General features: G+C 42.7%; 1 protein-coding gene and 1 long non-coding RNA gene across 3 annotated transcripts; one reads left to right on the top strand and one right to left on the bottom strand.

Moving 5' to 3' along the window:
- The first annotated feature begins 204 nt into the window (after nucleotides 1–204).
- On the top strand, nucleotides 205–17,155 carry LOC140614341 (uncharacterized). Of its 2 annotated transcripts, none has more exons than XM_072793582.1 (4): nucleotides 205–353; nucleotides 6,952–7,043; nucleotides 7,365–7,491; nucleotides 9,319–17,155. In XM_072793582.1, the coding sequence occupies exons 1-4, from the start codon at nucleotides 314–316 to the stop codon at nucleotides 10,767–10,769; spliced, it is 1,710 nt and encodes a 569-aa protein (XP_072649683.1). In that variant the 5' UTR covers nucleotides 205–313; the 3' UTR covers nucleotides 10,770–17,155. The 2 variants fall into 2 exon arrangements, with proteins under 2 accessions (XP_072649683.1, XP_072649684.1); XM_072793583.1 differs by lacking the exon at nucleotides 205–353 and adding an exon at nucleotides 725–801.
- Nucleotides 17,156–17,412: 257 nt separating this feature from the next.
- On the bottom strand, nucleotides 17,413–25,000 carry LOC140614342 (uncharacterized). The gene is made up of 2 exons (XR_012015241.1): nucleotides 20,637–25,000; nucleotides 17,413–19,929 (listed from the first exon to the last, which is right to left on the bottom strand). It is a non-coding gene; the product is annotated as an uncharacterized lncRNA (long non-coding RNA).
- Nucleotides 25,001–26,026: the final 1,026 nt, after the last annotated feature.

The raw sequence follows: 26,026 nt of genomic DNA, 5'->3' as shown, positions 1-26,026 counted from the left end.
GGGATTTCCAGTAAGGGTGGAGGAGTTTCTCAAGCTCTTAGTTCCTCATTCCAATATGGGACGTGCTCTGCATTAAGGGCGTGCTCTGCAGATTTTTCTTGGAACTGACTTGGGCTAGAGGCCGCAGTTGTTACTCATCTAGGGGCCAGAGGTGGGGGACATTCTCTGAATTTCTTGGGTCCCGCAGTTGACGTTTGTTCAAAAGTAAACAACTGGAGGTCATGGGAGGTGCAGTTGTGTGTGCGCGGCTGGAGGCCAGCAAGTGCCCCCAGCTGTGGTGGTGACGAGGGAGGGAAGAGGTCCTCCTGGAGTGATGCGCGGCCCCTTACCAGCTCTCCCTTCGGCCAGAACCGGTCAGCCACAAGCTCGTGCTCCGTGCTTTGCCCCCTGGTTTGGGATCCTGTTCCTCCCCGGGGCGGGGTGGGGGGCAGCCGGGCCTTCCCACCACCTGTTGGAAGGGGTGTGGGCTCCTGGGCTCCGGGGCTACCCTGGCGTCGGAGGGCGGGGGGCGGACCCGGAGGGCGGGGCGCGGCGGCGCGGAGGGGCAGGGCCCCGGGGCGGGGGGCGCCGGGGGCCAAGCCTCGCGCTCGCAGGCCCGCCTGCCTCCCGCGGGCGCTGGGAGAAGCCGAGACGTTGGCCCTCCCAGCTTCCTAGAGAGGCCCCGGGCGGCGGCGCGCGTGCGCGAGCGGAGCCGACGGAGGGGCGGGCGCCGGGCGCGGGGCGGGGGCGCGGGGCGCGGGGCGCGGGGCCCTGGGCAGGTGGCGCGGCCGGAGGACCGAGCGTCGGGGGCCCACGGAGTCGGTGAGCGGCGGCGCGGGGCGGGGCGCGGGGGCGCGGGGGCGCGGGGGCGCGGGGGCGGGGGCCGCCGGGCGGGCGCTCCGGGGCCGGGGCCGGGGCCGGGGCCGCGCGGGCTGCGGGAGGGGGCGGCCGGGGCCGGGCCTGGAGGCTGCGCCGGGGCGGGCGGTGTGGCGGGGGCTCCGGTGCGGACCTGGAAGCGCCTCGCAGCCGCGGGCACGCAGCCGGGGGTCCTGGCTTCGGCGCCGCGTCCTTTCTCCCAATTGCGCAAACAAAGCGGGCTCGTTCTGGACGATTAGGTGCCGCGGGGAGTGCCCGCAAAGGAAGAGTAGCCGCAGTCCGCAGAGCTCCGTCCGGGTGCTGCGGGGAGCTGTAAAATGCGCTGGCGATGCAGGCTCCTACACGCGCACACACGTACATGGTGCTATCTGTTTACTGAAGTGTGGCATCACTCAGCGGCATTAAGTACATTTATACTCTTGCTCCTTGAAAATCACACTACCTTGAGCCGGCGGAATGCACTTGCTCACGTGGTGGTCACACTTGGTGCCGGCGTCGTGGCACCGCTAAGACACACTTCCGTGAGTGTGATGAGAACGTGTTGTTTGCAGTTTAGTTTATTTTCCATAGTACACATTGCATGAAGCTCTCAAGGCTCAACAAGTGACGTTTGTGCAGAAAAATAGCACAATCTTGTCTCCTTTCAAAATGAAAGCGAAATATATAAAAGAGTTTTTATTTTCGGTGATATATTCTTAAAAGATTTTATTTTCATAAAAGGGAGTTTTTAAACAGACGGTGCAGCTCCAACCCGAAACCACTGCACTGTATCTGACTGGCACAGGCCTCAGAAGTCAGAGGATGGTCTCCTTCTGGGTTAAAGTGGTGGCCAGGAAAGAACACCACCATCCTGTTTGAAACTAGTTCAAGAGTGAAAACTCGGTAGTGGTAGGTACATTATTTGCAGGGAAATGTCAGCGAGTGGCTTTAGTGGTAATTTGCTGAAGGAATGTCGGAGAACTCGCATCTGTTTACACGGGTGTGTGTGTATGTGTGTGTGTTGAGGGCCTGATGAAGGAGGGTGTTCTTACATGTCAATGTTAATGCTGGAGAAAGGCAGACAGACTTTGGTTAAAAGCCATAATCCTTCCTGTAGGCCGAAATGATGGGAATGTTTTTTCTTTTTTTAAAGATTTTATTTTTTTAATTTTTATTTATTTATGATAGTCACAGAGAGAGAGAGAGGCAGAGACACAGGCAGAGGGAGAAGCAGGCTCCATGCACCGGGAGCCCGACGTGGGATTCGATCCCGGGTGTCCAGGATCGCGCCCTGGGCCAAAGGCAGGCGCCAAACCGCTGCGCCACCCACGGATCCCGATGGGAATGTTTTGAAGGGAAACCTCAATTTGTACCTAGAAAGGAAACCGACAACAGCATCAAAAATGGTAGCTATGCCACTTTAAGTTTTCTGAGGTCCTCGTGTCCAAGAGGTCTTGGTGTATAAGCCTTCCGTGATATTGGAGAGTTGCTTGGGGGTAAATATACATAGTGTATAGTAACCATAACTTACTGTATTTGGCAGTCTGCAGTATTTTTGTATCAGAAAAAAATCTGAAACAGCTCCGTCAGGTGAACCATGATGTGCTCTACAAGGTTGAATTTTTGAGCTTAAACATTTCCTTCCCTGATCTCAAACCTCGTAGCCTCCTTCCTTGTTTTATTATACTGCATGGTGCCGGGCACTAACATACTGTATATTTCCTTCACTTCGTTGTCTGTCTTCCTATAAGCTGTGCAAGGCAGGTGTTTTTTTTTGTTTTTGTTTTTTTTTTAAGGCAGGTTTTTATTTGTTTGTCTCTATTCCCTACAGAGACCTTAGTGCTTGGGGCATAGTAGGTGCTCAGTAGATATTGTTAAGAGAGAAGAGTGACAGTGTTTAATATCTTTGACTGCCAAGTTAATTTGTAACCTAAGATAAAAATAAATCAGAGAAAAAAGATAACACGCTTCCTCAATTCAAAAAAGCTTTCTCTTCTTTTTAAGATTTTATTTATTTATTAATGAGAGACAGAGAGAGAGAGAAAGCACAGCAGAGACACGGGCGGAGGGAGAATCAGGCTCCATGCAAGGGAGCCTGACGTGGGACTCAATCCTGTGTCTCCAGGATCGGGCCCTGGGCTGAAGGCGGCGCTAAACCTCTGGGCCACCTGGGCTGCCGTCTTTTTGAATGATTGTAGACTTACAGGAGGTTGCAGAAACTGTACAGAGTTCCCTGATATTCTTTACTTACTTTGCCTAACGTTAACATCTTGCATAACCATAGTACAGTCAGCAAACTGAAGACATTTACAGTAGTGTGGTACTATTAATTAAACTGCTGACTTTACTTAGAGTTCATCAGTTTCTCACTAGTGACCTTTTTCTGTTCAGGGAACCAATCTAGAATCCCTCATTCCATTTAGTTGTCATGTCTCCTTGTTCCCTTCAGTATGTGACAGTCTCTCCATCTTTTCGTGTGTTTTGTGACCTCGACACTTTGAAGTATGTCGTGCTGGTATTTTTAGAGTGACTCTTACTTTGGTTTTGTCAGATGTTTTCTTCTGCTTCCATTGAGGATGGTGTCCATATGTCTTGTTACTGTCGTTTTTTTTTTTTTTTTTTGGTTTTTGTTTGTTTTTTTTTTTTTTTTTGTCGCTATTGGTTTTGACCTGCTGGTATCTGCCATGTGTCACTACTGTAAACCTACTGTCTCTCCCTTTGTAACTGGTGATTATTTCGGGGAAGATACTTTGAGACCTTGCATAGCAATATCCTGTTTTTCCTTAACTTTCACCCACTAATTAGCCCTCCTGGTGGATCTTATTAGTGTAATGGTCTAATGGTGACTTTCTGTTATTCCCTCTTTTCTGTTAATTGGAATACTGTCAGAGGAAGAGTTGTGCCTTGTTTCCCTTTGTTTTATTTATTCGGTTAGTTATATCAGTGTGTGATGTTGGGTATGTATTCTTTGGGCTATGATGCAGTGCTAATATTACTTACTTTATTGCTTAAAGTACTCCAGCTTTGGCCATGGGGAGCGCCTTGAGGTTGGCTTCTGTTTCCCCTTGCAGAGCCCACATCCTTTTTGGTGTCTTTCCCCGCCTTCCTGGCACCACAGAATACTCACGTTGTTTCTTCCCTTCCCCAGCCTGGAAACCACCACCACTTCTCCAAGGATCCCTAGTTCTATTTATTGGAGAATGGTATGGAGAAACCAAGTTTTGGGTGCTAGGTTTGAGCTCATTTCTTAAGCGATGTATTTAAGCGTAATGTAACATTTTAATTATGTACTGGAAGCAGTCTTTTTGTTTCCTTATCAGCGTATAAAATAAAGCGTATGTATCCTTACACTGATAGGAAAAACACAAGAATAAGAAAGTGCTTAATGAGGATTTTAAAAGAAAACAAATTCACATTGTGTATGAATTGAAGCAAAATGACAAGAAAGCAAAGAAAAGCAAAGAAAAGCAAAAAAAATATTTCTGAAAAATGCCCTGGATAACTGCTTGGGTTTTTCCCTGTGCTTCACAAAGCCATTTTCAATTGTGGGGTTGAGACTGGGGTCAAAGTATGAAGCTGTGGGAGAAGAGGCCTGATCAGCTCAGGTTTCCTCCTGGGCCTGGGGTGAGTGAAGTTTTTCTTCTTTCTCAAAAACTAGTTGGGACATGGAGAAACCTTGAGGCATTGGGATACCTGAACTGGGCAGGTTCAGCTCACTGGTCCCCATGTCTTTCCTGTGCCCTGGCTCTTTCATCCGGATTCAGAAAGGCCCTGGGGGCGGGCATGTCTCTCCGTATTTGTGGTGCTTTCTTTGGTTGGAAACCTGAAATCCTTTGCCAAATTCCTGGCTTTTGCCCTCATTTTCCTGTCTGTCAGTCTTCTCATCACCTCTGTCCAGATGCCTCACTGACCTCTTCAGACATTTCCGTAACAGCTGCTTCAGAACAGGTCTGCTTGGAGGCTTGTTTCTGGTGCTAATTGCACTGTGGGCCTCCATTTCCTGAGATAGGTCTTGTCATTTAGATTTCCTGCTTGGTGCATTTCTTCAGAATATTTGTCTCTGGCCTCAAGTTCATTCTCTTTAGCCTCACTGCCTGATCTCTGGTTACCCTGAGCAGCTTTCTTGTTCTTCCACACTTCAGTTTCATGCTCTTCTCCAGTCTGTTCTACAGCTCTGTCCCTCCTTCTGACTTCTAGCTTCCTTCTGAACTGTTGTTTCTGCTATCCGTTTGTGCTGCTGGGGCTTACACGGTTGGAACCTGCCCCTCTTTTTTTTTTTTTTTTTTTTTAAGATTTTACTTATTTATTCATTCATTCATTCATTCGTGACAGAGAGAGAGAGAGAGAGAGAGAGAGAGGCAGAGACACAGGCAGAGGGAGAAGCAGCCTCCATGCAGGAAGCCCGACATGGGACTCGATCCCGATCCCGGGTCTCCAGGATCACACCCTAGACTGAAGGCAGCGCTAAACTGCTGAGCCACCGGGGCTGCCCCTGAGCCTCTTCCTCTTGATCCTGAGGCACCCTTTCCTTTCAGCCATCTTTTATTGTTGCTGATCTTCAAGTCTGTCTGTGGGCCTTGGGCCACCTACTTTATCATTCCATCCTTTTCCTTTGTTTTGTTTTCTCAAATACTACTTCTTCTTTTTCTCCCCTAGTTTTTTACAGCAAGGCTTCATTTCTCTGCCAGAACTTTAGCAGACTCCTCAGCCTGTGTGATCGTTAATGTAGTCCTTTGCTTGACTCTTCATGCCCTGAGAACAAGAGTGTAGTTTCTTTCTGTTACCTGGATGGCAGCATGCTTTCTCCTGGGAGCCTCTTTCCATCTGTGTTTAGTCATTCTTTTTTTTTTTTTGTCTGTCCTGATGCCATCGGCTGAATCTGGAGGATGTTGAGTATGTATTGGCTTCTGACGAAGTAGGGGATGGCTTCTGAGTGAAGGTAGTGATTTTTTTAAATGTACTAAATGGTGGTGGGAAATGCGGGGTGGTCTCTGGGGAAGATAAGCATCATCTGTGACATGGTGCACTGAGTTATGAGGTCATGTACAACAGGTGCCTATGTGTGCAATCCTTATAATTTTAATATGTATCCTGCAGAAGAGGTCTAACACTATTTTTTTTTTGAACATCTGGTGTACCAGCACCATTTTTTGAAAAGTCCATTCTCTTTTCAGTACTTTTGGGACTTTTGTCAAAAATAAGTCACTATGGATGTATGGGTATATCTCTCAACCCTTATCCTGTTATAAAATTGTCCTCATGTCAATACTACTCTACTTTGATGACTGCTGCTTAGTAATGTAATTCTGATGTTGGAATTATGAGTCCTTAACTTATTTTTTCCCAAATTCTCTTGGGTAGAAGACTTTGATTTTTCCAAATGAATTTTATTATGATGTGGTCAGTTGCCTAAAAGAAGCCAGATGGAAATCTGATACAAATCATGATGAAACTAAAGCTAATTAGAGGACTATCTATGGATGCAGGTTTAAGGGAAGAAAATGAATGAGAATCATTAAAAGAAATTGGGAGGTCAGGAAGAGAACGTGGAAAGAACATCCATATTTGACTCTGAATTTCAGGTGATGAGGGACACCCAAATGAGATGTCCGGTAGGTAGCTGGAAGCCTGTAATAGGGGTCTAGAAGAGAGCTAGGAACTGGGAAGGCAGGCAGCATTAGGGCATTGCGAGTCAATGAGATCTGTGACAGCAAAAAGGGATGCTGTGAGGCCTGAGTGCCTGCAATGTCCATAATGAGAAGGAAGGGAAAGAAATCAGTAATGAGGGGCCAGAAACGTGAGGGGCACATCAGGCTGGCCTGACACCAGGGAAGCCACAGGGAGAGAAAGTGGGCAGAAGTATAGCTTCCTTCAGAGAATTTGAAGTGAGGGAGGGCTGGGAGGAATGGCCATTTCTGTTTGACCAGGGACCCTCTGCACCCTGAGAATAACACCTGCATGGAAAATTCACAGCACACTCAGAATAACGCCTGTATGGAAGAGGGATGAGAGGCAGTGTGTGGAGCTGCCTGGGTTCTCTTGAACCCACTCACTGGGACACAGACCCTATTGGAGCCGAGGCAGGGCTTGTTCTCACAGCTCTCTTTCCTCCCTCAGGTCCGTGTGCTTCGCAGGTGCCTGCCCTTTCCCAAGCTGGGAAGTCAGGAGACCAGGCAGCAGCAGCTGTGCTTCAGATGGTCAGGCCCCAGGTGAGCTGGACTCTGTCTTCCATGAGTTCCCAAGTCTGTGGCCTGGGCATAGCTAGCGCTCATCTTCAGGGCTCTGGCCAATTCTGAGACTACTCCTGCGGTTTCCCTGCCTAATGACTTCCTCTGGAATTAGGTCCTGCCTGCTGAGTTCATGGACTCTGTCTGGGCCTGGACTTGTCCTTTTAGATATGTCATCCCAGCTTCTGTCCCCTATCAACCCTTTACCCACCAGGCCCCCACCCTGGGCTCTTGATACCCTGATGTGTCTGTCTTCAGGCTGGGAATATAATATCCCTGAGCGATAGAAGCTTGTCATTCCAGGTGTCTGCAGCGTACGAGTTCCTGTCTGTGGACTATACTGAGAGGAAGTGGAAAGGTCCGGCAGTCGGTCAGAGAGCCGTGTACCGGAGCATCATGCCGGGAAATTATTGCAGCGTGGCCTCATTGGGTAATGATTTCTGTTCCCCAGTAGTGTAGTCTGCATTCCTTTCTTTACATTTTCTTTGCTACATTCTTTTTTGTTTGTTTGTTTGCTTGTTAAATTTTTATTGTGAAAAGTTGCCAACATGAGACAGAGCGGAGAGGATAGTGTAATGAACCTCTCTGTGCCCATCGCTCAGCCTTAAGTTATCAGCATTGTCTTTACTTCATTATTAATTGGCCTAAGGTGGTTTATTTAGAAGTTGTAGTTGTAAGGAATAGGGAGCCGCTCACATTATTACTGTGTGTGTATAACATTACTGTGTTACTTCCAGTAAGGCTGAAGGAATGGAAACCCTGATCAAACAAAACCCACCAGCTAGAGCATCCTTTGGGAAACAGGGCCCTCAGCAGCAACAGCAAATAATTTTTATGCCAGGGAATGTCAGGCAGTTGCTCCCTGCGTATCTCTTTTGTCCTCCCACTGCTACTCATTTTCTTCACTCTGAATCTTTTGTCCCCTCATAGCCGCTGCATTATTAGACTTTCCGCTGCCACAGTTTCTGCATGCAATGGCTCCTGATGGCTGGGCTTCTCTCCATGCGTCATTTCAGCTTAGATCTCCTACTTGTTTTAGTTTTCTTTCTTTTGCCCTATTTCCAGCTCAGAATTTACTTAGAGAGGGACTCTAAGGGTGGTTCAGCCACTAAGTGTCATCTCTGTTTGGGCAGAACTTTGCTCCTGGCCGCAGCAGAGGCTGAGGTGTAACATATTAGAGAAGCTACACTTGGGCCTCGTGCCCTGGTCTAGTCAGTCGTGGTATTGACTGACTGGTATTGAGACCAGTTACTTGGCACAGAGCAAGGACAGCTTCCTGGAAGGGAGTGTTTTCAGGACAGGTTCTCTGGTTGGCAGGTCTAGGACAGTAGCCAACATGGCAGAGGGTGGTGGGCTCAGGAGTCAGAGAGGCAGTGATACCTGTGACTTTCTGTGTGCTGAAATGCCACGACGGCTTGCCCTGGTTAAGATACGATTAAAAGGAACCAACAGTTTTGTGTTTAGACGTGACTGATCGCTTGCTTCTTCCACCATTTCCAAATTCTAAAGGAAATATTTAGCTGTTCAGTTTTCTATGATTCCACATTATCAAGATACCAAAGACATGTTTTGATTCATATTTCAAATTATCAGTCCCTTTCTTAATTTTTATAGGAATGCAGTCCTTGCAGTATGACTTCTACCAGTCCATTGCTCCAGAGACTAGAGGATCCCCCCTTTAGAGCTCTGCTGTCCCTTCCAGTACTTTCCCCCAGCATTTCTGAGCCTGTGGCTTCTCTGAATCTTGTCACCTGAATCTTCTCACATGTGAGAATCACTTCTTTTGATACGTTTTTTTCCCTGAATGTGTTTGCCCATACTGTTTGTCATCTTTGATTTGAGGTATTTGCCACTCCTCTCCTCAATATTTTTACTGGGAACCATGGAAACTTACAGCATCTTGTTGGAAAGGACGTTATATAGTTCATCATTTTACTAGGTGACTCCTGTGAGGTCACACCACCTTTACAGTCTGCTCTCTTGCCTTCTGGTTGTCTTTTAACTGGATAATTAACTAGAACAATTAATGGGTTGTGTCCTGACAGCCCTTCTTCCACCCTCCCCTACTGACTGTCTTTCCCCTCTTCATCTTTCTGTCCATGAAGAGAAGCTTGAGCTATTTCCCATTTTTCTCCTGTTCAAAATGTGTCATCTCCTGATGTGAAGGTTTTTTTCAGGTACGTAGACTCCTGATGACTCTGTTTCCTCAGTAGGACAAGAAATGTGTAAAAGTTGTTTTCTTCTCTTTTGGCCACAGGTGACACTAGGATGCGGTGTTCAGAGTTGCCTGTGAAGCTGGCAGTTTCTAAGGGACCAGAGTCATCTGATGGGACGTCAAGAGGGCTCTGTGCAGTAGTTTCTGGGGAACCAGAGGCAGGAGCTGCCTGTGAAGGTACTTCAGAGAAGCTGGAAGGGCAACCCTCAGATGAAGAAGGGAGCAGACTGGAAAATGCTTTCTTCAAAATAACACATGAGGACAAAGATAAATCCACAAAAGGTGGATGTGATGAATATAAAGAACTTGGGAAGCATCCACACCTGTCCCCTAGTGCTGCAGCACATCAAAGAGTACTGAAGGGACAGAAATTATATCAATGTGATGAATGTGGTAAAGCTTTCAATTGGAGTTCACACCTCATTGGGCATCAGAGAATCCACACAGGAGAGAAACCCTATGCATGTAATGAATGTGGTAAGACCTTCAGGCAGACCTCTCAGCTCATCGTTCATCTCAGAACCCACACGGGGGAAAAGCCCTATGAGTGCAGAGTGTGTGGAAAGACTTACCGGCATAGCTCCCATCTTATTCAACACCAGAGACTCCATAATGGTGAGAAACCATATAAATGTAATGAATGTGCAAAAGCTTTCAATGAAAGTTCCAAACTTTTTGACCATCAGAGAACCCATACTGGGGAGAAACCTTATGAATGCAGTGAATGTGGGGCTGCCTTCAGTCGGAGTAAAAATCTTGTCCGTCATCAGGTACTTCACACTGGTAAAAAACCTTACAAGTGTAATGAATGTGGGAAAGCTTTCTGTTCTAATAGAAATCTTATTGACCATCAGAGGATCCACACTGGGGAGAAACCTTATGAGTGTAATGAATGTGGCAAGGCCTTCAGTCGGAGTAAATGTCTTATTCGACATCAGAGCCTCCACACTGGAGAAAAACCATACAAATGTAGTGAGTGTGGGAAAGCCTTCAGTCAGATCTCTCAACTTGCTGACCATGAGCGAATTCATACTGGAGAAAAACCTTTTGAATGTAATGAGTGTGGTAAGGCATTCAGTCTGAGTAAATGTCTTATTCGACACCAGAGACTTCACACAGGTGAAAAGCCATATAAATGCAAGGAGTGTGGAAAATCCTTCAACCAAAACTCCTACCTCATTATACACCAAAGAATCCACACTGGTGAGAAGCCATATGAATGTAATGCATGTGGGAAGGTCTTCAGTCATAATTCTAGCCTTATGGTTCATCAAAGAACCCATACTGGGGAGAAACCGTATAAATGCAACAATTGTGTGAAGGCCTTTAGTGACAGCTCTCAGCTCACTGTGCACCAAAGAGTTCACACTGGAGAGAAGCCCTATGAATGTATTGAGTGTGGGAAAGCCTTCAGTCAGCGTTCCACTTTTAATCACCATCAGCGAACTCATGATGGTGAGAGGCACTCAGCTCTGGCCCACACAGTTTGTTAAGACATGATTTTCTAAGACAGAGCAAGAAACTTGAGTTAAACTTTCATTGTAAGAAAGATACTCTGATCTTCTCTTGGAATCATTAATCAAGGAGGTTTATTCCTTGTATTCTTTCTGCTGGGTTATGAAGGTAGGAGAGTCATAGTGCCATTTTTCCCTACTATGAGAGAAGTAAGGACTACACATTTCGTGTGCTTATAGGTCCTTCCCCCCCCTACATTCTTTTCTCCCTCCTTCTCTCCCCCCTTTTCTCCCTCTCTCCTCTCCTCTCTTTTTTTGTTTAAAATGTGTCTCTGGTTTTAGTTATGAATCCCATAATCAAATTGTATACTTCTCAAGGACAGTGGTTATATGCTTCTTTTTTTTTTTTTTTTCCAGGTAATTCTTTTCTCAGTTGCATAAAGTCATTCTCCAATGCTCTGGTTCCTATCTTGTGAATGGCCTTTTAAAAAGTTTCATTATAATCTGGATCCTCATCACTTGTATTTCCTATCTAGAGAACCTTTTCTTCTTCTTTGCTAATTTTTGTCCCTCAGACTGTTTAAGATCCAGCTCATCTCAGAAAGACTTTTTTCTTAAAATGCTTTTTCCTTCCTCTTAAACTTCCGTTGACTTGACCTCAATGCTTCAAATTAGTCTGTTACAATTAGTAGTTGTTATTAAATTGCATTGAGAACAGTTGTCAAGGCATATGTGTATACTTCATCCCAACTTAATGTAAGCTCTTTGAGTTTTGGTATGGTATCTATGTCTTTTAGCATATAGCTAATAATTTTCATAGACTAGTTGTTTAAGTTTTTCAAACTCACTCTCCAACCATTCTTAATCTGGGCATGTACTCCCTTTTGCCACTAGACCTAAAACTTTTAAAAATGGACACCATAGGATACCACATACAAAGGCCTTGTTCATGTCTTCTACATATGCCTCTGGGAATATTAATTCTGGTACCTCAGCCTCAACTAATATTTGTGCTTGAGCATGCATCTGTGTGTGAACCTGTATATCCAGGATTTAGAGTCAGCAGTTGTTCCACTGATAAGTACTTTTACCTGCTTTCTGTGGTTTGATTCACAGAGACTCTGATTTCCATATCAAGTAGTTCAATCTTCCTGTAACTGCCATCTAATACCAAGTTGAGAGGAGTACAGTTTATTATTATAATTATCTTCCAGGCCATCTTTCATTCCCCATAAAGTTAAGAAACAGGAAGTCTTTTCAGAATCCTATAGTCATGTATGAGACATTAGCTTAAACACCTCTCTTCCAATCCTTGCAGGAGCGCCCCATTGTTGGGAGCCTTTGCCTCTGGTATCTGCCCCTTTTCTCTTAGCAGGACAGTAGGATTGACAGTGTAGCAGAGGAGAAGGTTAGAGGTGCAATGTCAGATATGTAAACGTCAGGGGAGAGATGATTGTGAGCTCCAATTTATGTCTGAGATAGTGGAGAAGAAAGAGAAGATAATTGAGGCTCAAGAAAATAAGAATTAGATGTGATTTGGGGGGAGGCACCTCAGAAAAGATTAGGAAGAATGTGTATTGGGGAGGTCTATAAAAACTACTGAAACAAGGACACAACTAGAAATTTGCCATTTGTAAATAAATGTTTTAAATTTCTGTTTTCAGATATATTTATAAGATCTACAGACAGGACTTACTTAAAAATGTTTTATCTTGGGAGCACCTGTATTCTGAGAAGGAGCCCAACCCCATATTAGCACATGGACCCATGCTTCCACTGTGATTTGCACCTTACTGGTCAGAACCCCTTGCCTATTGGATGCTATAATTTTACCTTCTGTTTGTTCTTTGCTCATTGTCCTACCATTCTGTGTCTGGAGGGGGAAAGCCAGCTCTATTCATAAGTATGTTACCCCTCACCACCAGTCTGGTGTAGGTTTTCATTAAGAATGAATGTCCTAAAAAAAAAAAAAAATGAATGTCCTTACTTCCTGGAAAAGTATTCAGGATCATGTATGGAGGAAAATGGTCTATATATGAAAGCCACAGCTCAATTTCTATTGGTTATTGCTAGTATTAAAAAAAAATTACTGAGTTCTAAAAATTTTATCTGGATCCAATTGCCTTGCTAAATTATTTTTAGTTTTAATAGTTTTTTTTTTTAGTTTCATTTCCTAACTTTTCTTAGTATACAACAAATAATAGTACTTTCTTCATTTCCATTCTGTATGTCATTTAAGTTGTGTGATAACAAAACTTTTTATTTTATTTTTTTAAGATTTTATTTATTCATGAGAGACACAGAGAGAGAGAAAGAGAGAGAGGGGCAGAGACACAGGCAGAGGGAGAATCAGGCTCCATGCAGGGAGCCAGACGTGGGACTCGATCCCGGGTCTCCAGGATCAGGCCCTGGGCTGAAGCGCTAAACCGCTGAGCCACCAGGGCTGCCCAACAAAACTGTTTTAAACAAACATTTTGAATAGTGAACAGCAGATGTTCCATGTCTTCTAACTTTCGAGGGAAATGTTTTGGCATTTTGCAATTGCATATAGTGTTCACTCTCGTTGGTTGCTGTTAAATGCTCTTGTGTTTAGGAAATAGTCTTGTATTATTGCTTTAAAAAGAAATATAGTAGTTAAGAGCACAGATTTTTTTGCTTGTACCCTAGCTCAGTTCCTGGCTCCACCACTTTCTTAGGTGTGTGGCTCTGGGCAAGTTACTTAGCTTCCCTGTGTCTCAGTTCTTCCATCTGTAAAGTGGAGCTACCTCATAAGGTTGTGACGATAAAACTAGTTCATAACTATAAGGCACTTAAAATAGTGCTTGTTAGTATCCACTAAAATTACTATACTTAGAGTTTTTATTAGGTTGGTGGTTAAGTTCTATCAAGGTTAGTTGTTTGTTGGTTTTTTTTTTTCATTCTAAAAATCAAATTTATTTAGTCGTAAAGTATAACAAACTGCATCTATTTAAAGTATACAATTGAATGAGTTTTGATAGGTGACTCCATGTTGAAAACCATTTCCACAATCAGTATACAGAACATTTGCATCATTCCCAGAAGAGTCCCTTTTATAGTGCATTCCTGCCCTGGCCCCAGCCCCAGCCCCAGGTAACTACTGATCTGCTTTTTTGTCACTGTAGATTTGTTTTCATTTTCTAGAATTTTATAAAAATGGGTATATCTCTGTTAATGAAAACTGGGGAAGGTGCTCTGGCATGTGCTGGGCTTCTCCACCTGGGCTCCTTTGTGAAGGCTTGAGGGAGCAGGTATGACTGGGGCCACCAGGACATTGTAGGCTGTTGGAATTCTTGAGAGGAGTTTAGGTCTGGATGGTACTGGCACCATAAGATAGGAAGAACTAGGAAATCAAAGTAAATCTGGGAAGACAGGAGGATATCTAGTAATGATAACTGACTCATATCTGTCTACATAGTTTCTGAAACAGGCAAAGATGTAATTAGGCAATCAATCATATGATGTTAATATAATAATCAGGGAGCTTGGGAAGGTGGTGGAGTAAGAGGACCCTGGACTGCCATGTTTTCAACTAGATATTATCCACATCCAAGTCAATAAACCTAGAGTGATCTTAAGGGTGGTGGAACAAACTCCATAACTAAACATAGAGAATAAGCTACATCTGAAAGGTTAGGATGGTCAGAAAGGTGAAGGAAGGCTGCCTGGCAGGAGGGATGGAGCTGCACACACAAAGAGGGCAGAGAAATGGGCACTTGTACCTGGGAGTTCACAAGGGGAAGACTGATCCCCATAGCATTTGGCTTTAAAAACCAGGGGAGCTGAATTGTGTGTTTGTAAAACTAGTGGGACTTGTAATGAGCTTTTGAAGCAAGCTAATTAAACACTGGACAAGCTGGGAGGCCAAGTGATAGCTGAGTGCTATCCTTAGAAAGACAGCAGCCTGTGCAGAGAGGAATGTAAAAGCAGTTTACACAACACCAGGGGCAAACAGGAGACATCAGTTCATATTGACTTCGGAGTGTTTGGGAGACTGAAAACAAAGGACCTGGAAAGGGCCATTTTCCTCCACTACCCCCAGTATAAGCACGGGGACACCTAGGGGAGGTAGGATCGCATAGACACTTAGACTACCTAACCTAGTATGCTATGCCCAAGTTCTGAGGATTTGCCCACTCCAAGCCTGCTAGCCTTGGTCACAGAATCAGGGCAAATTTTGTTAAACTGTATGGGTACCCAGCCACCAGGTGCACGGCTGCCACCTTGTGGCATGCATATCTGCCATGCCTGACCAGCTGTCTGCCTCCAGCCATCCTCGTGTGTCTCACCTAGTGACACACCCCCAGCCACAATTGCATGCTGTGCCGGCATGACTGGCTGTGCACTCCCTGGCCTAGTGCCACTAGGCACCATCGTATACCACACCTACGTGCATCTCTGCAATTATGTTCCCTAGTTGCAATTACGGCTGCAATTATGCAATTATGTTGCATATTATGTTCCCTAGTTGCAGTCACACACCTTGCGCAGTCACACACCTTCTGCCTAGCCCAACTACTGCATCAAGGCCAACCACCACACCACACCCAGCTGTACATTCCCATCCACAGCAGTGCCTCAGGGGATCCTGCAAAGGACTAGTAGCCCATTGCAAGTTTTGCTAACATTATCATCCTTCTCCCAAGTTCCCAAGTGGGAACTTGGGAGAAGCCAAGTGGGACCCTGCCTCCCACCAGAGCTGGCCTGCTTGGGTTCCACTAACCCTGCAGAGCAAGCACAGCCCACAACAGGGTCAGTTCAGATGAATGAAAAGGAAAAGTGACTTAGATACAACAGCAGGGTGTAAGCAATGCACAAGGATACTCTCCTGAGGTGCCAGGTTCTGGTGAACAGGGGACACTGCCTTCCAGGACACTCCAGGAACTCTTTTTCATAAAGTCACTACTTTGAAGAACAGAAGACACAGTTGACCTTCTTAACACAGAAAAAGAGATACAGAGAGGCAGGCAAAATGAAAGAAAAATTTGTCCCAAATGAAAGGACAAGGTCACAACCAGAAATCTAGGCAAAAGTAACATGCCTAATGATAAAGAATTTAAAGCAATAATCATAAGTAAATTCCCTGGACTTGAGAAAAGAGTTTAAGACATGAGTGAGGCTATTAAGACAGGAATAACAACATAGTCGAGATGAAGAGCACAATAAATCAAATGAGAAACACTTGATGGAATGAACAGCAGGATGGAGAAGAAGAGGAACAAATTAGTGACCTGGAAGACAGAGTAATGGAAAATTAGCTGAACAAGAGAGAGAAAAGAATTATGCAAAACATGAATAGACTCAGGGAACTCAGTGATTCCATCAAAATAACATTTGTACTATAGGAGTCCTAAGGAAGAAAGAAAAGGGGGCAGAAAATTGACTTGAAGAAATAATAGCTAAAAAATACCCTAATCTGGGAAGGAAACATATCCAGATCCAGGAGGCATGGAGAACCCCCAGCAGAATCAACAAAAGCAGACCAACACCAAGACATATTGTAATTAACTTTGCAAAAAATAGTGATAAAAAATGTTAAAAGCAGCAAGACAAAATAAATCAGTAACTGACAAGGGAAAGCCCATAAGGCTAGCAAGAGATTTTTCAACAGGAATTCTGCAAGCCAAAAGGGAATACCATGATATATTCAAAGCGCTGAATGAGAAAAAACCTGCAGCCAAGATACTCTATCCAGCAAGGTCATTCGGAACAGAAGGAAAGCTAAAGAGTTTCCCAAACAAAAACTAAAGGAGTTCCTGACCACTAAACCAGCTCTGCAAGAATTCGTAAAAGGGACTTTAAGTGGAAAGGAGAGACCAGGGGGAGGGTTAAGATGGTGGAGAAGTAGGGCAACCCTAACTTGCCGCCTCCCTTGAACACAGCTAGAAAAATATCAAATCATTTTGGACACCCAGGAAATTGAAATGTAGACTGAGGGAACAAAGCTGCATGTCGATAAGCAGAAAAAAAGGGGCCACCTTGTGGGAGGTAGGAACTGCAGAGAGTTGGTTTGGGGTAGAAAAGAGCCACAGACATTGCGGAGGGGAGGGAGGCCTGACTGCAGAAAGAGAAGCAAGAGAGAAAGAGTGAAAACATGGGCAGGAGATTACACAAGAAAAAATTCTTCTCAAAACCATTGACTGGGAAAAAGAGGATTTAAATACCACAAGTTTAAAAATAAAATAAAAAATAGGGGTGCCTGGGTGGCCCAGTTGGTTGTCTGCCTTTGGATCAGGTCATGATCCCAGGGTCCTGGGCCCGCTTTGTACTTCCAGATCAGCAGGAAATCTGTTTCTCCCTCTCCCTCTGCCTGGCACTCCTGCTTGTGTGCACGGTTTCTCTGTGTGTGTGTCAAATAAACTTTAAAAAAACAAAATAATAAAATAATTACCTGATGTTTTTATAAACAGCAGAGCACAGTCTAAAATTTCAGAAGTCAACGTCATCACCAGAGTCATGCCTGGTGAGTTGAGCAGGGCTCTGGTGGGGAAGAAGTGTGGAGACCTGGAGAGGGCAGCATGGTCTAAGGATCCCCTGAGTTGTCTGAGGAGAAATCGTTCCCCTGCTTGGAATGCATGTGGTAGAGGTGATAGTGCTTCTCTGGGGTAAAAGACCCAACAGATGCCATGAGCTACCCATTCAGTAGCATAGGAACAAAGATTCAGGCTGAGGGCAGCAAACCTTGGCATCAGCTTTGTGCTTTGATTTACCATAAACTGAAGCACTGCACAGTTGTGCGACCATTCTCTTGGACAAGCCAGCACCAGACACAGTGCAGCAAAACCCACCCCTAAAGGATCAACATGGGTCTGTGCTATCGTGATCTCTGACGTTTGGAGTTTTGAAACCCAGTCACACCTGAGATAAAACACAGGAGTGCTGTGCCACCTGGCAGGCAGACAACTCAGACACAGGGTGAAGGCAGGATCTGACAGAAGCTAGGGACATAGGAAGGGTGATTGCTCCTCTCTAAGGGCTTATTGAGGAATGATGGACACAAGCTCCCCTCATGGATAAGAGAGGGGTGAAGCCATTTTAACCCACCAGCACAGACCAACCTCAGTGAGAAAAACAGCACCATGAAGTGGAGGCCAGAGATGCTTACACCAAGCCCTGCGCCCTTACTGGTGCATCTCCATTAGGATTAAGTCCACCTGAGACTCAACAGCAGGCCCCTCCCCCAGAAGACCAACACAAAACTTGCACAACCAAATCTACTGATCGTGGTATGCTGCAAAGCTTTAGCTGTAGGGAAAACAGGATCTAGCCTCTTTTTTTTTTTTAATATAGAAAAAGCAATTTCTTTGTTATTATTTGTTTTTAATTTTTTAAACTTTAAAATCTTATTTAAAAATTTTTTGGATCAAGCTTCTCTTAGTAAACAGACTAAAACACACCTAGGATCTTAATTTTTTTTTTTAATTTTCTTTGACCTAGAAAATAAGACCAGAATCCACTCAAAAAGAAAAAAACAAGTACTGACAGCCAGATATTTAATTGATACAGATATAAATAAGATGTCTGAACTAAAACTAATAACAGCAATTATTAGAATACTGGCTGGACTTGAAAACACCATAGAAGACACTAGAGAATCCCTTACTGCAAAGATAAAGACTAATAACTATTCAAGCCAAAATTAAAAGTGTTACAACTGAGATACAAACCCAAATGGATGCCATGACAATGACAATGGTTGAAGCACAGTAATGAATCAGTGATATAGAACATAAAATTATGGAAAAAAATGAAGGTGAAAAGAAGAGGGAAAGAAAGGCATTGGATCATGAATGTAGACTTAGGGAACTTCAACTCCTTAAAGTGTAATAACATTCGAATCATAGGAGTCCCACAAGATGAAAAGAGAGAAAAAGGAACAGAAGTTTTATTTGACCAAATTACAGCTGAAAACATCCCTAACTTAAGGAAGGAAACGCATATCAAAATCCAAGAAGCACAGAAAACACCCATTAAATTCAACAAAAGCCAGACATCACCAAGACATATTAAAGTCAAATTCACAAATTACACAGGTAAGGAAAGAATCCTGAAAGTCACAAGGGAAAAAGTCCTTAACCTACAAGGGAAGACAGATCAGGTGTGCAGCAGATCTATTCACAGAAACAGGGAAGGCCAAAAAGAAGTCACAATATATTCAATGTGCTGAAGGAGGGAAATATGCAGCCAGGAATACTTTTATCCAGCAAGATAATTCAGAATAGAAGGAGAGATAGTTTCCAAGATGCCTTGGTGGCTTAGTTGGTTGAGCATCCAGCTCTTGATTTTGGCTGATGTCTGACCTGTGATAAAGCCCCTCATGAGGCTCCTCAAAAGTCTGCTGGAGATTGTGTGTGTCTCTCTCTCCCTTTACCCCTCTACTCCTTTCTAAAGTAAATAAATATCTTTAAAAAAAAAAGTTTCCCATACAAACAAAATCTAAAGTAGTTCATAGCTGCTAAACGAGTCTCATAAATATTAAAGGAGACACTTTGAGTGGGGGGTGGAGGGGGAAGCAACAAAGACTAGAAGGGAACAGAGAACATCACCAGAAACATCAATTCTATAGGTAACACAACGTCACTAAATTCATATCAATAATCACTCTTAATGTAAATGAACTAAATGCCCCAAACAAAAGACATAGGGCATTAGAATGGATAAAAGACCCATCTATATGCTGCCTATAAGAGACTCATTTTAGATCTAAAGACACCTGCAGAGTGATGTGACTACACAGATGACCAGGTGACAGCTCTAACTGTGGGGGCTCTATAAAGGAGAAGAACAGGGCAAACCTGCCTTCCCCAAGGAGGATCAGTGTGGACACACACTACAGGAGTCTACAGAGTATGGCACACTCAAAAGTAAAGACCAGCTTATCCCTAAGGGTTTACTGAAGACAGGGGACCAAAATCAGCTCCAGGGCTGGAGATTGGTGGGGTGGTGGTGACCATTTTTATTTTCATCTTCTGGAGAGGCATAGAGTCTTCAGGGAACAAAAGCCACACAGAGCAACCAGAAACAGCTTACACTGAGCCCAGCCCCCTGGCAAGAAGTAGTGCGACTTCACCCTGGCAAAGACACCTGAGAATCAGCACAGCAGGCTCCTCCATCAGAAGACAAACTGGAAGAGCAGGGAACACCAAGTTTATGAAGCACACAGGATTGCAAAACTCCAGCACTAGAAGAAAATTGTATATAGAACTTTAGTTGATTTCTCATGATTTGTTCAAATTTCAGTTTATAATTTTCCCTTTCTTTTTTTCCCCTTTTGAACTAGCTTCTTATTTTATCAATTCTTTAAGTCTTTGTTTAACTTTCATTTTTATATGTACTTTTTAAAATTTTTAAATTTTTTAAAAAAGATTTTATTATTCATGAGAGACAGAGAGAGGCAGAGATGTAGGTAGAGGGAGAAGCAGGCTCCATGCAGGGAGCCTGATGTGGGATTCGATCCCAGGATGGTGGGATCACGCCCTGAGCCAAAGGCAGATGCTTAACTGCTGAGCCATCCAGGTGTCCCTACATGAACTTTTTTAAAGATATATTCTTCATTTTGGCTTCCTTTAACTGGAATCAATTTTATTTTTGTATATATTTGTATATATATACACATATGCATATATACATCTATATATTTTGTATATCTATGTATAGATATACAAAAAAGCAAAACATATATATATATAAATAAGATATATATATAAGTTCATACATAAGTTTATAACATATAAACTTCCTTTACAATTTTTAGATTCAGTGTCTTCTAACACAGAGACCAAAATACACTCAGGAACAAATAAATCACCTTGTTTTGTTCACCCTGTGAAATTATATCCTTTCTTCCACAATCCCCTCCCTCCTTTTTTTCGTTTTTTGCTTTCTGACCTCTTTGGCTTTGTCTAGTGTGTATTTCCCTTGGATCATGGTTGATATTTTTTATTTGTTCACTCATTCATCCATTCTTCTTGGGCAAAATGACTAGAAGGAGGAAATCACAACAAAAGAAAGAATCAGAGATACTACTCTCTACCACAGATCTAATTGATATGGATATAAGTAAGATGGCAGAGCTGGAATTCAGGATTACAATGATGAAGTCACTAGCTGGGCTTGAAAAAAGCATAAAAGATACTAGAGACTTTTTTTAGCGCAGAAGTAAGATCTAATCAGGCCAAAATTAAAAATACTCTGAGATACAGTCTAAACTAGGTGCTCCAACAGCCAGGGTAAATGAGGCAGAAGAGAGAAAGTGACATTGAAGAAGGGTTGATAGAAATTAAGGTGAAGAAAAGAGAGAAAAACAATACCCATGGAGAGAGGCTTTGAGAAATCTTTTTATGATGTCATAAAAAGAACTAACACCAGAATTATTGAGGTGTGTGAAGATGAGGGGGAGGCAGAAGGTATATTTGAGCAAATCATAGCTGATAAATTCCCTAATCTGAGGAAAGAAACAGGCATTCAAGTCAAAGAGGTAGGGAGGAATGTTCCAAAAATCAATAAAAATAGATCAGTGCTGCTACATATAGTAGTGAAGCTTGCAAATTTCGGAGAAAAGAAAAATTCTTAAAGCAGTTTGAGACAAGTTCTTAATCTACAGTGGTATAAGACCTAGACGACAACAGACTGATCCACAGACCTGGCAGGCCAGAGAGGGCTGGCATGATATATTCAGGGTACTAAATGAGAATAGCATGCAGCTGAGAATATTTTATCCAGCAAGGCTGTCATTCAGAATGGAAAGAGAGATAAAGAAGTTCCAGGACAGACAGGAACTGAAAGAATATGTGACCACCGAGCCAGTCCTGCAAGAAATATTAAGGGGGATCTTGTAAGCGAAGAGAGAGCCCAAGAGTAAGACAGACCAGAAATAGAGACAATGTACAGAAACAGGGGCTTTACAGGTAATACAATGGCACTAAATTCATGTCTTTCAATAGTTACTCTGAATGTAAATCAGCTAAACGCTCCAAACAAAAGACAAAGAATACCAGAGTGGGGGAGAGGGGAGCAAGACTCATCCATATGCTGTCTACAAGAGACTCATTTTAGACTCCAGACTGAGGGTGAGGGGGTGGAGAACCACTTATCATGCAAATGGACCTCAAAAGAAAGCTGGGGTACAAATCTTTTTATCAGGCAAGTTACATTTAAATCACAGACTGTAATAAGACATGTAAGATGCCATATCATACATAAAAGGTCTATCCAACATGACCTAACAATTGTAAAAATTTCTGCTCCTAACTTGGGAGCAGCCAATTATATCAACCAATTGATTACCAAAGTAAAGAAACACACCGATAATACTTTAATAGTAGGAGACCTCCCCACCCCACTCACAGTAATGGACAGATCATCTAAAGTAGAAGATGAATAAGGATCAAGGGCTTTGAATGACACACTGGGCCACATGGACTTCACAGATATATACAGAGCACTCTGCCCTAACGCAACAGAATACACAGTCTTCTCAACTGCACATGGCACATTCTCCAGAACAGATCACATACTGGGTCACAAATCAGGTCTCAACTGATACCAAGAGAATGAGATTACTCCCTGCCTATTTTCAGACCGCAATGCATTGAAATTTAAATTCAAACAACAGAGGAAATTTGGAAGGAACTCAAACACTTGAAGGTTAAAGAGCATCCTAGTGTAGAGTGAACACGTCAAACAGGAAATTAAAGAAGAACTTTTAAAAAATTCATGGAGACAAATGAAAACACAACTGTTCAATACCTTTGGGATACAGCAGAGGTGGTCCTAAGAGGGAAGTACATTGTAATACAAATCTCTCTCAAGAATTAGAAAAATCTCATACACAAGCTAACCTTACACCTAAAAGAGCTAGAGAATGAACATCAAATAAGCCTAAACCAAGCAGGAGAAGAAAAATAATAAAGATTAGAGCAGAACTCAATGAAATAGAGATCAGAAGAACTGTAGAACAGATCAACAAAACTAGGAGCTGGTTCTTTGAAAGAACTAATAAGATCAACAAGTCCCTAGCCAGGCTTATCAAAAAGAAAAGAAAAGAAAAGGGACCCGAATTAATAAGATCATGAATGAAAGAGGAGAGACATGACCAACACCAAGGAAATACAAGGGATTTTAAGAACATAGTATGAGCAACTATATGCCAACAAATTAGGCAATCTGAAAGAATGGATGCATTCCTGGAAACTTAAAAACTACCAAAAGTGAAAACAGGAAGAACTAGAAAATCTAACAGACCTATAACCACAGGAAATTGAGGCTTTGATCAAAACTTCCCAACAAACAAGAGTCCAGGACCAGATGGCTTCCCAGGGGAGTTCTGCCAAATATTTAAAGAAAAAATACTACCTATTTTTCTGAAGCTGTTTCAAAAAATTGAAATGGAAGGAAAACTTCCAAATTCTTTCTATGAGACCAGCATTACCATTATCCCCAATCCAGATAAAAAACCCACCAAAAAGAAGAATTACAGACCAATATCCCTGATGAACATGGATGCCAAAATTCTAACCACGATACTAGCCAATGGGATCCAACAGTACGTTAAAAGGATTATTCATGGATTATTCATGGATTACTCACCACAACAAAGTGGAAGTATTCCTGGGCTACAAGGGTAATTCAACATTCACAAATCAATCAATATGATAGATCATATTAATTAAAGAAAGGACAAGAACTATAGGATCTTCTCAATTGATGCAGAAAAAGCATTTCACAAAATATAGCATCCTTTCTTGATTAAAACTCTCCACAAGGGTATCCAGTGGCTCAGTGGTTGAGCGTCTGCCTTTGGCTTGTGTCACGATCCCAAGGTCCTGTGGTTGAGTTCTGCATCAGGCTCCCTGCGGGGATCCTGTTTCTCCCTCTTTCTATGTCTCTGCTTCTCTCTCTGTGTCTCTCATGATTAAATAAAATACTCTCCACAGTGTAGGGATAGAGGGAACATACCTCAATTCATAAAAGCCATCTACAAAAAGCCCACAGCGAATATCATTCTCAATGGGGAAAAACTGAGATCCTTTCCCTTAAGGTCAGGAAAATGACAGGAATGCTCACTCTCACCACTGTTATTCAACATAGTACTAGAATTCTTAGCCTCAGCAGTCAGACAACAAAGAGAAATTAAAAGGCATTCAAATTGGCAAATTCTCACTTTTTGCAGATGACATGATACTTTATAGGGAAAACCCAAAAGCCTCCACCCCAAAATTGCTAAAACCCATACAGGAATTCAGCAACATTGCAGGATACAAAATCAATGCACAGAAATCAGTTGCATTTCTAGACACTAACAATGAGACAGAAGAAAGAGAAATTAAGGAATTGATCCCATTAACAATTGCACCAAACACTGTAAGATACCTAGGAATAAATGTGTCCAAAGAGGTTAAGGATCTGTACTCTAAAAACTACAGAACACTTTTGAAAGAAATTGAGGAAGGCACAAAGAAATGGAAAATCATTCCAAACTCATCAATTGGAAGAATAAATATTGTGAAAATATCTATGCTATCCAGAGCAATCTACACATTCAATGTAATCTCTATCAAAATACTATGGTCTTTCTTTCAGAGTTGGAACAAATAAGATTTGTGTGGAATCAGAAAAGACCCTGAGCAGCCAGAGGAATGTTGACAAAGAAAACCAAAGCTGGGGGCATCACAATGCCTGACCTCAAGTTATATTACAAAGCTGTGATGATCAAGACGGTATGGTACTGGCACAAAAACAGACACATAGATCAATGGAACAGAATAGAGAACTCAGAAATGGGACCTCAACTCTATGGTCAACTTGTATTCGACAAAGCAGGAAAGAGTATCCACTGGAAAAAGGACAGCCTCTTCAATAATTGATGCTGGGAAAATTGGACAGCCACATGCAGAAGAATGAAACTGGACTGTTGTCTTACACCAGACACAAAGATAAACTCAAAATGGTTGAAAGATCTAAATGTGAGACAGAATCCATCAAAATCCTAGAGAGCACAGGCAACACCCTTTTTGAACTTGGCTACGGCAACTTCTTGCAAGATACATCTATGAAATCAAGGGAAACAAAAGCAAAAATGGACTATTGGGACTTAATCAAGATAAAAAGCTTCTGCACAGTGAAGGAAACAGTCAACAAAACTAAAAGACAACCTACAGAATGGGAGAAGATATTTGCAAATGACATATAAGATAAAGGGCTAGTATCCATGATCTATCTTAAAGCACCTATCAAACTCAACATCCAAAAACAAAGAACCCAGTCAAGGAATGGGCAGAAGACATGAACAGACATTTCCTTAAAGAAGACATACACATGGCCAACAGGCATATGAAAAAATGCTCCATATCACTTGTCATCCAGGAAATACAATCAAAACTACAATAAGATACCTCTTTACACCAGTTAGAATGGCTAAAGTTAATAATATAGCAAAAAACAGATGTTGGAGAGGATGGGGATAAGGGGAAACCCTGTCCCACTGTTGGTGGGAATGCAAACTGGGGCAGCCATTCTTGAAAACAGTATGGAGGTTCCTCAAGTAGTTAAAAACAGAGCTACCCATACAGCCCAACAATTGTACTACTGGATATTTATCCCAAAGATACAAATGCAGTGAATTGACTGGATAGATGCACCCCAATGTTCATAGAAGCAATGTCCACAATAGCCAAACTGTGGAAGGAGCTAGATGTCCTTCACAGATAAATGGATAAAGAAGATGTGATCAATGGAATATTACTCAGCCATTAGAAAGGATAGATACCTACCATTTACATTGACATGGATGGAACTAGAGGGTATTATGATGAGTGAAATAAGTAATTGGATAAAGACAATTTATGGTCTCACTCATATGTGGAATATAAGAAATAATGAAAGGGACCATAAGGGAGGGAGGCAAACTGAATGGGGAAAAATTAGAGAGGAAGACAAACCATAAGAGATTCTTGACTCTGGGAAAGAAACTGAGGGTTGTTGAAGGGGAGGGGGTGGGGGGATGAGGTAACTGGGTGACAGGCACTAAGGAGGGCACATGATGTTATACTATATATTGGCAAATTAAATTTTAAAACTTAGCTATGTTTGATAGCTGAATTTAAAATATAAATACAGTTACTGATTTATTCTGATGCTTTTGTAAATGTGCTTCATCTTCAGAGAGATTGATGAAAAGGACTCTGACACTCCGACAAGTACTCTAAAATACAGGTTTCTGATATCTTTAAGATTATATCACTAAACTAGGTAAGAATTTCCAGGACATTAATGGAAAA

This window comes from Canis lupus, chromosome 22 (assembly GCF_048164855.1).
Source record: "Canis lupus baileyi chromosome 22, mCanLup2.hap1, whole genome shotgun sequence".
Lineage (NCBI taxonomy): Eukaryota > Metazoa > Chordata > Mammalia > Carnivora > Canidae > Canis > Canis lupus.
Note: the sequence above shows the minus strand (reverse complement) of the source record. Positions and strands in the feature narration are given on the sequence as shown.

Coding starts and splice junctions, on each gene's coding strand:
- LOC140614341 (XM_072793582.1), top strand. CDS start 314: ATGCGCGGCCCCTTACCAGCTCTCCCTTCGGCCAGAACCG. Junction 7,044..7,364: donor TTCAGATGGTCAGGCCCCAG/GTGAGCTGGACT, acceptor TTGTCATTCCAG/GTGTCTGCAGCGTACGAGTT. Junction 7,492..9,318: donor TTGCAGCGTGGCCTCATTGG/GTAATGATTTCT, acceptor TTTTGGCCACAG/GTGACACTAGGATGCGGTGT.